Source organism: Pithys albifrons, chromosome Z (genome assembly GCF_047495875.1).
Source record: "Pithys albifrons albifrons isolate INPA30051 chromosome Z, PitAlb_v1, whole genome shotgun sequence".
Taxonomy (NCBI): domain Eukaryota; kingdom Metazoa; phylum Chordata; class Aves; order Passeriformes; family Thamnophilidae; genus Pithys; species Pithys albifrons.
Genome location: NC_092497.1, coordinates 59575139 through 59591276, shown reverse-complemented (window position 1 = coordinate 59591276; position 16138 = coordinate 59575139). Strand labels below are relative to the sequence as shown.

Here is a 16138-nt window from a genome sequence, read left to right as displayed (position 1 = left end):
ATTCATTCCTTGTTTCCTTTTGCTTGTGTGCATGGCTTTTACCTTCCCTATTAGACTGTTTGAATCCCAGCCTACCTCCTGATTGTCTCCCTGATCCCTCTGGTGGTGGAGTGAGCGAGTGGCTGTGTGGGGCTTGGCTGCTGGCTGGGCTTAAACTACAAACAGAGACAGAACTGTTAGTCTTATTGGAATGCAAAATCCAATGCTTTCATTTTCCCCAAAGTATTTTTTTAATAACGTGAGCTGCTGCTGCTGTCTCACTGTACTGGCAGGATATGGCTTTATAATACATAAATATTGTATTTAGTTGGAACACAGCAGCAGCCAACAAAACACAAATCAAAAGCAGCCAGATCCCGATTGCCATTTTCAAATAAGCATGCAAGTCAGTTAAAATTAGGTGGGCTTTTTATATTCCTTAATATCCTTTGAAGGAGAAGTCAAATTCTAGATTAAGTCCTCACAGAAGTCATGATGTTTTACTTCTCATTTGTGCTGTTTCTGAAACTGTAATCTAAGTGGAAATTCTCTGATTTCAAATGAAGTCTTACTTTTCTCTGTGCTGGAATATTCTTTTATTTGTTCACATGCGGTGTTAGTGTTGGGAAACTTATTCCTTTAAAGAGATTCCTCCCATTCTCCAAAGAACCATTTTTTGTTCCCAGAAGAACAATATTTTTAGAAATTTTATGATATAATTAATCTTCATACTTCATGGCTTCTAAAATTTTCTTCCCAACTTGTCCACCCAGTCCTGAAAAACATAATAAAATACAAACCTCCCACACTGAACAGACTGAGATTTGAATCTCTACTGTCTTCAGAATAAGGGCCATGTGACATTACTCCCCTCAAACTCTGTTTCATGTCTGGGCTCACTGTAAGAGCTGTCCCTGTCCTATAATTTTCCTACCTTTTTTTAATTTTATTTCTACTTAAGCCTTTTGTGTCAGAAAAAAAATCTGTGAATTCATTCAGTCTCTTTTATGCTTTCTTTTAAAATTTTCTAATACTGTGGACAAAATTGTAAACCAAATAGAGCTCTCCCTTGAATAGGTGTTCAATAATGCTCTGACTATATCTCTTGGGAGTCTCCTTGCATAATTACAATGTATGTGGCATAGAGCATAAATGCTGTTGAAGTATCAGTTGGAGTTTTCTAATCCTGGAAGAACTACCTCCTGGTCCATCAGGAGCAGGCACACATGACTGAATCTGCCTATCCCACAGAAAGGAAGAGCATGCTTCTTCTGACCCTCAGTAATTAACACTCAGCTCATTGAAATATGAAAATTTGACATTTAAAATTATTGTGAAGCAAAGTCAGCATGAAATTTAACAACAATTTTTAATATTACAAAATATCAGGCAGTCATACTTGATGAGGTGATGGTAGGAAGGAGGGGATGGAAAAAGGAAATATTTTTGTGTATGCTGAAGGAATTTAAAGGTTTCTGTAGATTTTCAGGTAAAACTTTATAAAGACACTTACCTTTCTTTTCTGTGAGAAAGTAAGTAAGTGACCTAAGTGTGATAACCTGTGGTTATTAGTCTTATTATATGAAATATATTCACCACAGGCCTAAATAAATCTTATTAATCAACCATCATTCACCACTAGAAAAAAAATAACACAATAAAGGAAAATTTACTCCGTGGAAGTAATGCTTTTGAAACACCAAGCTTACTGTTGTTCTAAATGTTGTAGAAATGGAAGTGCTGGCAAATGAAGGTAGCTGAAACTTGCCTATCATCCTTTCTCCCAGCTGTAGCACTGGATGAAAAAGCAAACACAATCAGCCTGCTCTTAAGAAGTTGCTCAGGTAACTCCTGCTTCCACTGTGTCAAAGCATGGAAAAAATTTACAGGCCCAAGGGTACTTCCACATTTCCAGATAAAATGAGAGACTGTAGAAATAAAATCTCCAGGCATGATCATAGTAATGACATGCACTTACATAGGTGTCATCTTCCCAGGTAATTGATAGCTGGGTCTCTGTCCCTTCCCAGAACAGCCCACCAGTTTCATGCATTTGTGCTGTAAATCACCTTTCAGAGGGCATTTGCAAGCTTCACATTGGAGGTGATTCCTGTTCTCCTTTCATAAATCTGGAAGAGCTTCTTCAGGGTAGTTTTATATTTATAGATAAGTATTTATATCTTCTATTTTCCCAGCAGGACAAAATACACCTCCTGCCATCCATTGTCTGCAAAAAATGAATGAAAAATTGCCCTTGCTGTCTTATATGCTGCTCTTCTGAGCAACTCCCAATTGAAAAACCATTATAGGTTTTTCATTTTCCATTTTGCTATGAGCAAATTCTGTTGGGTTGATCGTTTCAGTCAGCACACAAAAAAAGAGACAGCAGTGCCTTTCAGCCTGTACCCCCTCTACTTGTGCAAGAAACAGGCTCACCTCAGGTTTTATCCCAGAGTCAGGACAATTGGGTAAAATGAGAAAAACTGGCAGTGACAGATTTGAAATTAGAGACTGAAGGAAGATATCTGCTTTTACCTTTTTTTTTTGGTTTTGTTTCCTCCCTTCCCTTTTTCCTCACTCCTATACCTGAAGTTCCATATCATCATATCACATCATATCACATCACATCACATCAATGCTCATCCAATGCAGTCCAGTGGACTCTCCTATTGCCACATCCTAACATACATCCTTCTCTGTGGCAAAAGCAGCCAGGAGGAAGGGTATTTTCTCCACCCCCAGCACCTTGTCAGAGCAGAAGCCAGCAAGTTTTGTGGAGTGAGTTAACCCAATCCAGTCTTTTAGCTGAGATCTCCTCTCCACCAGCAGTACTTCACTGTTCCATAACTGTTCAGCCTTTGAGCTTGACAAAAACTGTAGGTCTACAGGAATAGAGAACTGAGGAACCTCTGTTCATAGTCATGTAGACTAAGGGCACTGATGTGGTTCAACCCCAGCCAGCAGCTCACCCCCACATGTCCACTCACTCATTGCTCCCAGTGGGATGGGGGAGAGGACTGGATGGGAAATGGTGAGAAAACTTGTGGGTTGAGATGGAAACAGTTTAATGGGTGAATGTGCAAGCAAAGCAAAACAAGGAATTCATTCACCTCTCCCCATGGGCAGGCTGATGTTCAGCCATGCTCAGGAAAGCAGGCCCTCTTCATGTATAACTGTGACCTGGGAAGAAAAATGTCATCACTCTGAATGTCCCTCCTTCTTCCTTCATCTTCCCCCTGTTTTACTGCAGAGTGTGACACCATGTGGTCTGGGGTATCCCTTTGGTTAACTGGGATCAGCTGTCGCATGTGTGTCCCCTCCCAGCTCCCTGTGCGCTCCCAGCCCACTCATAGGTGGGGTAAGGTAGGAACCAAAAAAGGCCTTGACTCAGGGCAAGCACTGCTCACTAGTAAACAATTCTATTTTAAACTTTCTTACTTTAGTTAAATAGCTAATATGTCTCAACATTGACAATATGGCTAAAAGTTATGGTCCCAGTTTTCTAAAGGCCAGTCCTGAAATACAGATGAACATGCACTTAGAGGTATCAGGACTAGTTACAGTATGTAACTTAAATTATTTCTTGTGTTCTCTTGTATCTCAAAATTAAACATTGTCCTAATCTTGGATCACCATCTGTATGGCTTATTTAAATAAGCAGAGAGATAAGACTGAAAAATGTCACAATCTAATACTATGTGTTTAATAAACCTTTACTATCATAAAGTGCAGGACTTTTACTGCTTAATTCCTAGACTAAGTTGTACTAGCTTTCAGATTTCTCACGTTACTGGTTTTATGACTTCTAATTTCATGAAATATAAGTGGTGATAATGAAGAAATGAACCATTAGTTTTATCTGTCTTCTGATGTTAATGCAATGAAGATTTCTCAGCTGGTATTTGATCATGTAGTATTTTATTCTGCTTCTGTTCTATAGCAAGTGGTTTCCATGTCTCCCTTACATGAAGCAACAGTGACACTCAGTGTTAAAATCCTTGCATTGACTAGAAGCATCCTGTGCTTCCCTGCATTTCTTATCATCACCATTGTAATTTACAACGCGTTCAGCTTTTGCAGGTTATCAGAAAAAGAACAATCTACCATCCTGAAAAATGGTCTGAAACCTTCCTGTAGGTTTGCATGTGAAAAGTTTTTCTTAGTTTACTAAAGAGAAACCAAAGCTTGTTTATGGCACCCTGACAGCATCGTTGGAACTTGCCTATTTAAGGTGATAAAAATTTTATACATATGGCAACTTCAGAAATATTATGATTCCTGATACATATTATGCATGCTAGCAGTGGCCCAGGCGTATAAAGTATTTAGTTCTGAGATAACAGTGACATAAAACCACTGGGAGGAACAACCTCCCTTTTTTTTCTGATCTCCTTTTATGAACAGGTGATCCACCTAGTGGATGAGGGCAAGGCTGTGGATTTAGTCTACTGGGACTTGAGCAAAGCTTTGACACTGTCTCCCTGTAAAAGTGCAGCCCACAGCTCAGACCTTGGCTGGGTTAAGCACTGGCAGATGGCCTGTACCAGATGGAGGAGAACAGACCTGCATCCAGCTGGCATCTGGTCACTAGTGGTGTCCCCCAGGGGTGAGTGGATGATGTGGACAGTGGGATCAAGTCTATCCCTGGCAAATTTGCAGATGATACCAAGTTGTGTGGGCTCTGCAGCTGGAGCTGGACAGGCTGAATAGATGGGGTGAATCCAACAGGATGAGGATCAACAAGGCCAAGTGCCAGGTCTTGCCACTGGGTCACAACAACCCTTTGCAGTGGTACAGAGTGGGGACAGAGTGGCTGGAGGGCAGCCTGAGGGAAAAGGACCTGGCGGTGTTGTGTGACACCAGCTGAACATGAGCCATAGAGCACCCAGGGAGCCTAAAAGGCCAAGGACATCTTGGCTTGTGCCAGAAATACCATTTCCAGCAGGACCAGGTCAGTGACCATCCCCCTGTACTGAGCACTGGTGAGGTCACACCTCAAGTGCTGTGTCCAGTTCTGGGCCTCTCCACTCAGGAAGGACATTAAAGTGCTGGAGTGTGTTCCTGGGAGGGCAACGGAGCTGGGGAAGGATCTAGAGCACAGGTCATATGAGCAGCATCTGAGGGAGCTGAGGATTTTTAACTTGGAGAGGAGGAGGGTCAGGGGAGATCTCACTCTCTACAACTCCCTGAAGGAGACTGGAGTCGGGTGGGGGTCGGTCTCTGTCGGTGGTGGGATGACGCAAGTCTTAAGTTGCACTGAGAGGCGTTTAGGTTGGCCATCAGGAGGAATTTCTTCACAGAAAAGGTGATTAGACATTGGAATGGACTGCCCAGGGAGGTAGTGGAGTCATCATCGTTTGAGGTATTTAGGAAAAAACTGGATGTGGCACTCAGTGCCATGGTCTGGTTGACAAGGTGATGTTCACTCATGGGTCAGACTTTACGATCTTAGAGGTCTTTCCCAACCTAATTGATTCTATGATTGTGTAATCTTCTTGGAGGCAAAATAACCATACCAAACATGTTTATGGGAAACACAGTTGTTGGGGTTTAACCCTGTTAACTAAGCACCACACAGCCACCCACTCCATCCCTCCCACAGGGTGGACTAGAGAAAGAACAGAAATGAAACTGAGACACAAACTCATGTGTTGAGGTAACAAGAGTTTAATATTCAAAAAATAGTAATAGTAATGTTTAATTGCAAGAAAATGAGATAAAATAAAATGAAAAAAACCCAGAGAGAATTAAAACTCTAGAAAGACAAGTGATGCAAATGAAAAAAAAAAAAGAATGGCTGAGGTTAAACCATGACAATTGTTTACAGCATCCAATGTAGGGCATGAAGGTTTGAGAAAACAACAGATTTGACTGAAATGTGCTCGACTGAATTAGTAGCTGCTGTTGCTGTTTAACCAATATTTGGCAGGCTCATGTGCTTGCCACGGGGCTTGCTTTCTTGACTGTATATTGTAGTCGAGTTCTCCTTAGTGGCTGCGTTTTTCTTTCACTGTTCCCTGCACTGCTCATCACCTCCCTGTGTCGTGCCTGGGAACAGTTTGGTGACAGATATGGCAATGCACCTGGGTTGGCAAGTGGCCAGGGTCTTGCTGCTGTTCCTTTGTACTGGACAGGCTGGAACACCAGAGTGAACTGTGATCTGAGGATGAGTTCATGGTGGATCAGAGATCCACCTACACTCATGGAGGACTCCAGGCCAGAGCAAGTGGATGTCCAAAGGCAGTGTGACCCCACCAGAAGCCTGTTCTGGAGCAGGCTTCTGGCAGGACCTGTGTACCCATGGAAGGGGCCTGCCCTGGAGCAGTTCTTGAAGAACTGTAGCCTGTGTGGGAAGGACCTACACTGAAGAAGTTCAAGGACACCTATGGGGGTTAACTCAGCAAGTCTGCGGACCCCCTAATGTCTGAGGTAATTGATGAAGAGATAGATATGGAGCAGTTCAGAGTGTGTTCTTGAATGAAAGCAGTTTGCAGTGCACCCTTAAGGGAAAAAGAAGCACCTGCAGAATGCAGGAGACCTTTTAGCCAGTAAAATGTTTCCATGTATGCATGGCTGAGCTGACTGACCAATTATGAGATGACACGGTGTGGAAGAAAGTAGATAAAAGTAAAGCTGTAACTAAGTCCTTTGTCTTTGGTGTAAGCCTTCTGGTCAGACTGCTGCCTGAGTTTGTCTATGCCTCCTCTGACCACTGCAAATCTACCTTACCCTGACAGACACCAGCATTTATTCTGAATGACGTTTGGTTTGAAGGTTTGTCCTTACTGAAATAAATTTTTGGAATCTGACGAAGTGAGTGAACACAGGCAGGCAGCTGGGACAACCAGAATCCCATGGCTAAAATATAAAGAGTGAATTTACATCTGTCACTTCATTAACTGGGGGATTCCTGAAGCAAAACCCGAGCTACACAAGTGGAGACCAGGCACTGTTACATCTGGTCCATGTAAGAGGATCACTGGCCTGCTGCTCACATAGTCTAAAGGGTTACTTCCAGCTGCAAGGTCACTTGATGCTCCTCAACACCCTTCTGCTTTTCAACCTATTCTTCTCAACAAGGAGGAAAAGAGCTTGCCAAAAGTCGTTGCAGTTTATAATGATGGACCTCATTGAGTTATAAATCCAGATAAAATACTCAATTGCTCTACTTTTATCCTAAGGTATATTTAGTATTTTTCTCATAGGAAACATTTTTATAGAGGTGCTGAAGACTAACAATAGAGGTAACAAACAAAAATAACAGCAGCACCGGTATTTTCATCCTAGCATAACTCCTCCCTGGGCAAAAGGCCAAAAGATGTGCTACTCCGTATTGTGCATTTCTTCTCCTGCCCTTAGTTATTTAATATTAGTACTGCAGGATATGTAAGTTGCCTTTTCCTTTCCCAAACACCTATTAATAAAGACAAAATTGCACATGTATTTAAACCTATACATCTAAACAAAGTTATGTCAATACTTTAGAACTGAATGCTGAAACAAACTGGTTTTTCTAGGCACTAGGCAGGATCTTAATTAAAATATTGCAGACAACATTGCAAAGATTTACACAGTCCAGGCACCTGCATCAAGGTTCACCATATTGCAGTTAGAGGTGAGCACCCTCAGAAGCAGGGAATATGGGGACAGAGGTCTCATATGAGCTCATATGGCTCTGGCTGGACAATGAACTAAGCAGTAGAAACCAGGTATTTGCTGTGGTGTGTTGGAGGGAAGATGGTGTTGATGGAAGAAAACTTGGGGACTGCTTTTGGTGGTCTCTAAGCTTGTGTTGCTCTGCCACTGCAAAACCTCAGCCACTGCCCTGCACATAACCCGACTCCAGGGGGCAGATATATATAGAGAAACATGTCAGGATCCAGGCTCAGACCTTGAAACAGATACATCAGAGATCGCGTTTATTGAAGCCTGACTATGTTTTATAGCCCTGTCTGGCTTGTGAGATAAGAAATAGTTTACTAATCATGTTACAAGAGTGTCTGAAGCTCCTTTGTTCTTACCCTATTTGCATGTCCTGCTTCAGAGTTTTCATATAGTGAAGTGTGTGTCTAACAAATGATTCAGTTTTTGCCGCCCTAAGTGGATCATGTAGTTTTAGACCCTGACAGATACTTGTACACACACACATATATACACACACACATCTATCTATCTATCTATCTATCTATCTATCTATCTATCTATCTATCTATCAATCATATCTCTCTCTCTTTCTCCATATACACCCATATGACAAGGAGTTACTGGACAGGGTCCAGCGGAGGCCACAAAGATGATGAGGGGTCTGGAGCATCTCTGTAATGAGGACAGAAGTAGGAGCTGGGCCTGTTTACTCTGGAGAACACCAAGAGGGGGTCTCATTATTGCATATAAATATCTCCAAGGCGTGTCAGAGGGTGGTGCCAAGCTCATTTCAGTGGCACCTGCCACAGGGTGAGGAGCAATGGCCATAAACTGAAACACAGGAAGTTCCACCTCAACACGAGGACCACCTTCTTTACCTTGCGGGTGGCAGAGTGCTGGGGGGTGTCGGATTCTCCCTCTCTGGAGACATCCCAAATTGTCCTGGATGTATTCCTGCATCAGCTGCCACAGGTGCGTACGGAGCTGCCTCCCAGCCCCAGGGATGCTGCAGTGATGCCCACATTCATACATCCCATGCCCCTGTCATCCCCAGCCTGCCATGCTCACACATCCCACGCCCCTGTGCCATCCCCACCCTGCCACACTCACACATCCCACGCCCCTGTGCCATCCTCACCCTGCCACACTCACACATCCCACGCCCCTGTGCCATCCCCACCCTGCCACACTCACACATCCCACGCCTCTGTGCTGTGCACACCTTGCCACACTCACACATCAGACTCCCCTGTGCCGCGCCCACCCTGACACCCTCACACATTCCACGCCCCTGTGCCATCCCCACCCTGCAGGGCCGTGCTCACACACCCGGGCGCGGGTTGGTGCCTCCTGGAGCTCCCTCCCGGCCCCAGGGATGCTGCAGTGATGCCTACACTCACACATCACACGTACCTGTGCCATCCTCAGCCTGCCACACTCACACATCCCACGCCTCCGTGCTGTGCCCACCTTTCAGGGCCGTGTTCACACACCCGGGCACGGGTCGGTGCTGCCCAGAGCGTGCTCCCGGCCCCAGGGATGCTGCAGTGATGCTCACACATCACACGCCTCTGTGCCATCCTCAGCCTGCCACACTCACACATCAGACGCCCCTGTGCCGTGCCCACCCTGCCACACTCACACCTCACACGCCCCTGTGCCATCCCCACCCTGCAAGGCCGTGCTCACGCACCCGGGCGCGGGTCGGTGCCTCCCGGAGCTCCCTCCCGGCCCCAGGAATGCTGCAGTGATGCCCACACTCACACCTCACACGCCCCTGTCCCGTGCCCACCCTGCCACACTCACACATCCCACATCTCCGTGCCATCCCCACCCTGCAGGGCCGTGCACACACACCCGGGCGCGGGTCGGTGCCACCCGGAGCTCGCTGCCTCCATCCCCGCCGCTGGCGGCAGCACCGCCGGCTGCAGCGCTCCCGCGGGAGGCCAGGGCGGGAGCGGAAGCTTCTCCCTCCTCCCTCCTTTCCTTTCCCTCCCTCCCTCCCGGCGTCCCGGAACCAGCCCCGCCGCCTCCCTCCTCGCCCCGGCCCGGCCCCGGCCCCGGCCCGGCGGCAGCATGTCAGCGCCCGGCGCCAGCGCCCGCAGGTGACAGCCGCCCTCCCGCCGCCGCCGCCACTCCTATATGGGCCACCTGCTCTCGAAGGAGGCAAGGAGCCTGAGCCGGGAGCGCCGCCGCCCGCGGGGGAAGGTGGTGCCGCCGCCGCGCAGCCGGAGCTGCTTCCTGCGCGGGCCCTGCATGCTGTGCTTCGTCGTGCACGGCGCCAGCCCGCCCGCCCCGGAGCCGCCGCTGCCCGCCGGGGACGCGCCGCCCTTGGTGCCGCTGAGCGCGGCCGAGCAGCGCCTGGCCCGCCGCCTGCTGCGCCTGGCCCCCGCCGCCTGGGAGCCGCCGGGCCGCCGCCAGCGCCTCTTCCTCTCGGGCCTGCTGCCCTCGCCGGTGCGCGGCCTGCTGGGGCCTCCGGGCGAGTTGTGCCCCGACATGGTGTGCAAGCGCAAGGGCGCGGGGCTGCCTGCCTGCCCGCCCTGCAAGCAGCCGCGCTGCGCCGCACAGCCCGGCCCCGGCCCCGGCCCCGAGCCCGAGCCCGGCGCCTGCCGCTGCCCCGCGGGGCCGCAGCTGCTCGCCCTGCCCGGGGACAGCGGCGGGGGCAGCCCGGCGGGGCAGCCCGGCGGGGCTCAGCCCGCATCGCCGCCGCCGCCCGCGCCGCCCGAGCAGGGCAGGGAGCGCGGCGAGCCCCAGCAGAGGGAGCGGGGCGGAGAGCCGGGCTGCGAGGAGCCCCTGGAGCACCCCGGGAACAGCTGCCCGGAGCCGCTGCCGCCGCCCAACCCCGACATCAACCAGCTGCCGCCCTCCATCCTCCTCAAGGTGCGTGGGGCCGGCCCTGGGGACAGGGACACGGTGTGGTGTGGGGGCTTTGGTTGCGTTTGTCGTCTGGTTGGGAGCCACTGGCTGGAGGTGCAGACAGCTCCGGAGGCTGCCCCGGGAATGGTGTGGCTGTGAACTCCGTAATGTGCGTCCAGGAGTGGCCTCTTATAAGTCGCTGGTGGAGAACTGGGCGAGGAATTCTATTTGACCCTGCGATTAGCTCAGTTGGTTAAAACTTGGTTGTAATAATGCCAAGGTCATGGGTTCAATCCCCTGTGTGGGCCATTGACTTAAGAGTTGGACTCGATGATCCCTGTGGGTCCGTTCCAACTCAGAATAGTCTGTGATTCTGTCACTGCATTTAGTGCTCCTGTGTGGGTCGGAGCTACACAGACGAGTTTTCAGTGTTGATTGGGAAAAAGTTTCTAGTACTGTATATTGCGAATCACTTTTGGCTTTACCGAGCTCGCGGTCAGTCTGTTTGTTGCCCTCTTGAATTACATCCTTTCGTGACCTCTCATGCTGTAACTCAGAGCAGCCTCACCTTCTCTGCTGTCCCTTCTTCCCTGTCCGTGTCACTGTTCTTCGGTTCCTTTAGTTCTGTTCTCTTTTGAGAACGATTTTCCATTTTTAAGCTACTCTGATGGTCACTACATTGACTTCCTGCCCCTAAACATTAGCTAAAAAGACGAGTGTAGCTGGAGCTGAAGCCCGTCACGTTTTCCACAGTTTGATGCGAGTGTGTCTTTAAATTTTGGGGAATAAGATTTCAGGATTACAGGAAATGAGGTTTCAGGATTACGGGAGTTTACAGCGGGGTCAGATGGCTGGACTTAAAGCAGGTAATGCAGGACTGTGAGACAGAACACTCGTACTGTTCTCTATATTTTTCTGGTTGTACATCCAGCGTAAAGTAGTTCCTTTACTCTCGTTGTCAAACAATAACATCCTGCTTATCCGTCTGTCTTGCACATAAAACCAGTTCTGGGCGATGTTTGGTTGGTTTGAATTTTTTGTGGGTTTTTTTGTTGATTTTTTTTAAGCACACACGACTGTGTTACTAAGGGAATATCATAGATGCACTACACAAATTAATTTTAGGTAAATACTTGAAATTTAGGAGCTGTCACATCTGAATTAATCTTCTCTGTGATTGTAAAATTGAAACTGTCTTGTAGTTATTTTAAAAAAAGAATCCATCTCTTTGCCACTGTTAATTTTTTCTTAGATACTCCCTTGTTTTAAGATTTGAACTGGACTGACTTGATTGGTAGGATTTAAATGCCTTTTGGTCAATGGGATGGCTATTTTTTGGTGGTTACTTTAGTACTCAGTTTCACTTTTTCAGAAATATCAATCTATAACTCTGCCATAAACCAGTTCTTTTAATAGTGAAAGCTGTCATCCTGATGACTTGTTTAAATGTTATTTAATCTCTTGTCTATTTTAGGTGTACTTTCAAAGTTCAATTCTTGTGCGCCTTTTTTTTGTTTGTTTGTTTTGGGGTTTTTGGTTGATTTTTGTTTGGGGTTTTTTTTGTTGTTTGTTTTTTCTGGTTGTTTGTTTTGGTTTTTTTAACAAACCAAGTGTTTTTTAACCCCAACTGACTACTAAGTATCAGGCAGGCACTCACTCAGCCACAGACACTCAGGAGAATCGAGGAGGAAAATAAACCCTTGTGAGTTGAGATAAGAACAGTTTAATAACTGAAACAAAATAAAATTTACTATTACTAGTAATGATATTTGTAGTGAATAGGATACAGAGAAAGAAATGACACTGAGAAAACCAAGTGTTGCACAATAAGTTTACTCTGTACCAGCTACAAAACACTGTACAAGGTACCAAGAACCCTGTCCTAGCTGAAATCAGGGCAGACATCCAGCTCCCCAAGTGATTTTTGTTTCTTTAGTCACCCTGTAATCCAGCTCATTCTGCAATATTTTTGAAAAAGTAGGCTGTTAATTCCAGCATCTGGAGTCAACCTACTCACTGTTTGCTTTGTTTGTGTTTTTTTGTGTCACTGTCTCCCTTCCTCCCAGTTTGCCCTTCAATCCTTAGCTATAGTTATGAACTGAGTTGATTAGTTTGATTTTTTGAGATCTCTCTCTCTCAATATGTTTACCCCCTGACTATTCCATAGTTTAGTTTTTTTGGCTGCATCCATAACATACTGTTCTGTTGTACAACTTTTGACTTAAGATTTCTAAGCAGGCATCTTGATGAGTGGATTATGCAGGTGCCTAAAGGCCTTCAGGGGTGGTCCCGTGGTGTAAAGGAGAGCACTCTGGACTCTGAATCCCAAGGACCTGAGTTCGAGTCTCAGTGGGGCAGTCCCCTGGCAGTTCAATCCCTCCCTGCCATCCCATCCCATCAGATCTGGGATGCTCAGCAGGGTCAGCCCTGCTCAGTACCGGGGGCTGGACAGTCCCAAGGACTTCCCTGTCACTGTGCAAGCTCGCTCAGCCGTGGCAGATGGACCTCAGGACTGAGACGGTGGGGCCAGTTCTGTGCACGCTGAGCCTCACCTAAAACATCCACTGCGCAGGCTGGAAGGGCACGTGGGGAGAGCCCTGCCCAAGTCTGGCCATACAATACATACAAAGGCCTTCATGTGATGGATTTTGATACAGGTAGGATTAGATGTAGGGCATCCATTCTCCAGAGATGTCATTTATTGTGAGAGCGTGGAAGACAATATGCACAAATCTTTACTGAACTTTTCCCAGTAGGTAGTGAGACACAAATGTTAACAGAAGGACAAGAGAGTCCGTCCTCAGAAGTCTCAGGAGGCAGATCCTGATGGTGTTTTAGTTTCCTTCTGTTGATTCCCACCTTTGTCACCTCCTGATGAAGTGGTGTCAGCACAGGAGTGGCTGTCACCAGTGTCAGTGTGCGTGGCCTCAAGATAAGCCCAAAAATGCTGCAGGAACTCCTGAGAAACAGTCCGCACTTCATCTGCTCAGGTGCTGTTTTTGGTAAGCAGTGATCAGGCTTCTCAAAGGTAAGGGTGTGGTCTGGGTAGAAAGGTTTGTCAGACAGAGCGTGGCCTGCAGATCATCAGAGGGGCCCTACTGAATTGGGAAGTTTGATGTGCAGTGTGCCAGTTGATCCTGTTTCCCTGGCTGGGGAAGAGGTGTCCTGGTCAGTATGAAGGGATAAAAGAACTGCAGTTCCACAAATCAAAGAAGCTTACAAATGTTGTTTTTCATTTGGCTGCTGAAATGTGTATGAAGAAAAAAACCATTATACAGTGTGCAAAATTTAATCTTTAATCTCTGTAGAAGAGGGTGATTGCCCTTTAATTAAAGGGTAGTTTCAATCAATTCTCTTTAAAACTTGAGGGGAATTAAAGAATTACAGGTCTGTCTACTTGACTGTAATCTAGACATGTGTGAATAAAAAAAAGGAGCTGTTTCTAAGCATGCAATGAGAAGATAACAGTCTTGTGCTACACAAGTTTTGAAAACTTTTGCTGTATATCACAAATCTGTGCCTATAGTGGGTTTACTGTTACTGATTTCTGGAAAGCAGAAATGAAATAGAAAAAAGAATTCCTGTTGTACCTGTTACCTCTTAGCAGTGCTGCTATTTAATCAAAAAATTTAAGTGGTGTAAAATGGCCTGCAAATTGAGTCACAAACTTAGAAGGGAACGTTAATTCAAGCACTTCAGATTTCCTTTTGAGCTGTATTAACATGAACTGTGCATGTAGAACACAGGAAATTCTATGCTGTGCTTGGTGCTTTTAAAGCCTCTGCACAACTACTGCATTAGGCTGTGGGCACTGGTATCTCTTTAGAAACTCACAAACAAATGGAAGAGGCATCAGAGAAGAGCCAGAGGTTGTGAAAACATGGCCTGCCTTAGTAGCTGAAAGGTTCTGGTCAAACTGAAGGACACTTGTTCAGAAAGAAGACTTAAGATGCAGTCTTTAGTTAGAAGAAAACTGTTAGAGAGTTCAACTGTGTTCCTGCCTCTTGTCAAACAGAAAGAAAATAATCTTAATTTCTGTGAAATACTTTCTGTGAGAAAATAACACAGTGTGAGAACATTAAATTTTTGGCAAAGGTGTTTTCCTGTCTCTAAGGTTATGCGAGGAGTTGGGATTCTTGTTTATTAATTCCTTTTATAACAAGGGGAATGTCCTTATGAGGAATGTTTAGAGTATGCTTGAACTTGCTTCAAAACAAGAAGGGTCTGGAATAGATGCTGTCTTCTTTCTCAGTTTGCTGCTCTTATTTTTATAATGCAGAAGCATATGCTGCTCTGCCTGTAACAGGCACTCTGTCAGTTTTGGCTTAGGGCTACTGCACTGTGAAGGGAAGATGAATGTGTGTTGTGTGTTTTATTTAATGTAGGGTTTTCATAATATATTGTAGCTATTATTTGAGGCACTATGGACTCATTTTCTTACATCTTTAGTGAATAGACTTGAGAGATGGGCTGATACCAGTGGGATGAAGTTCAACAAGGCCAAGTGCAGGTCCTGCCCTTTGGCCACACCAACCCCCTGCAGCGCTCCAGGCTGGGCACAGAGTGGCTGGAGAGCAGCCAGGCAGAAAGGGACCTGGGGGGACTGAGTGACAGGAAGCTCAACAGGAGCCAACAGTGTGCCCAGGTGGCCAAGAAAGCCAATGGGGTCTTGGCCTGGATCAAAACTAGCGTGGCCAGCAGGCCCAGGGCAGTGACCCTTCCCTTGTACTCTGCGTTGGTGAGGCCACATCTTGAGTGTTGTGTTCAGTTCTGGGCCCCTCAGTTCAGGAAAGAGATTGAGGGGCTGGAGCGGGTCCAGAGAAGAGCAACGAGGGTGGAGAAGGGACTGGAGCACAAGTGCTGTGGGGAGAGGCTGATGGAGCTGGGAGTGTTTAGCCTGGAGAAGAGGAGGCTCAGAGGTCACCTCAGCACTGTCTAGAACTCCCTGAAGGGAAGTTCTGGCCAGGTGGGGGTTGGTCTCTTCTCCCAGGCACTCAGCAATAGGACAAGGAGGCACAAGCTCTGCCAGGGGAAATTGAAGTTGGAGATGAGAAAAAAATTCTTTGCAGAGAGAGTGCTCAGGCATTGGAATGGGCTGCCCAGAGAGGGGGTGGATTCACCATCCCTGGAGGTTTTTAAGGTGAGATTGGCTGTGGCACTGAGTGCCATGATCTGGTAAAGGGACTGGAGTTGGACCATGGGTTGGACTTGATGATCTCAGAGGGCTTTTCCAACCCAATCCATTCTATGATTCTGTGATTCAGTGTTTTTTACTTTTCTCATTCTTCCCATGTTGTAATAACTTAGATGTTTTCTTTTGTTGTTGTAATACCTTAACATGTTTGCTTGTGATCATGTTAATACAAAATGCACTTCTGCTGTCACTGTACTACTAGTAGTGCTTTCAGCATTATCTGAGTGATATGAAATGGGTTTGGTAGACCAGAGCCAGACCTTTGGTTTTCTCTTGTGCCTTTTGAATACTGGCATTTATTTTGGGTAAGCTTACACCTGAAGGCTATAGTGATCTTTTAAATTAGTTTTTGTCAGGCCTAGTCAGGAGGCAGAGGCACCAAAATGCATCATTTGGATTACACTTCATCCACAAGTTCGTGGAGTCACTGTTGTAATACTGGCTTTATTTGCTGCTTTTGCTGGT

General features: G+C 46.5%; 1 protein-coding gene across 3 annotated transcripts in view; it reads left to right on the top strand.

Annotated features, from left to right (window-relative positions):
• The first annotated feature begins 9671 nt into the window (after nt 1-9671).
• The window catches only part of FBXL17 (F-box and leucine rich repeat protein 17), a 294482-nt gene continuing 288015 nt past the window's right edge, over nt 9672-16138 (top strand). For all 3 annotated transcript variants that reach the window (XM_071580976.1, XM_071580978.1, XM_071580977.1), the window contains exon 1: nt 9672-10503. In XM_071580976.1, the coding sequence (XP_071437077.1) occupies nt 9766-10503 (738 nt within the window). In that variant the 5' untranslated portion in view covers nt 9672-9765. The remainder of the gene's footprint in view (nt 10504-16138) is intronic.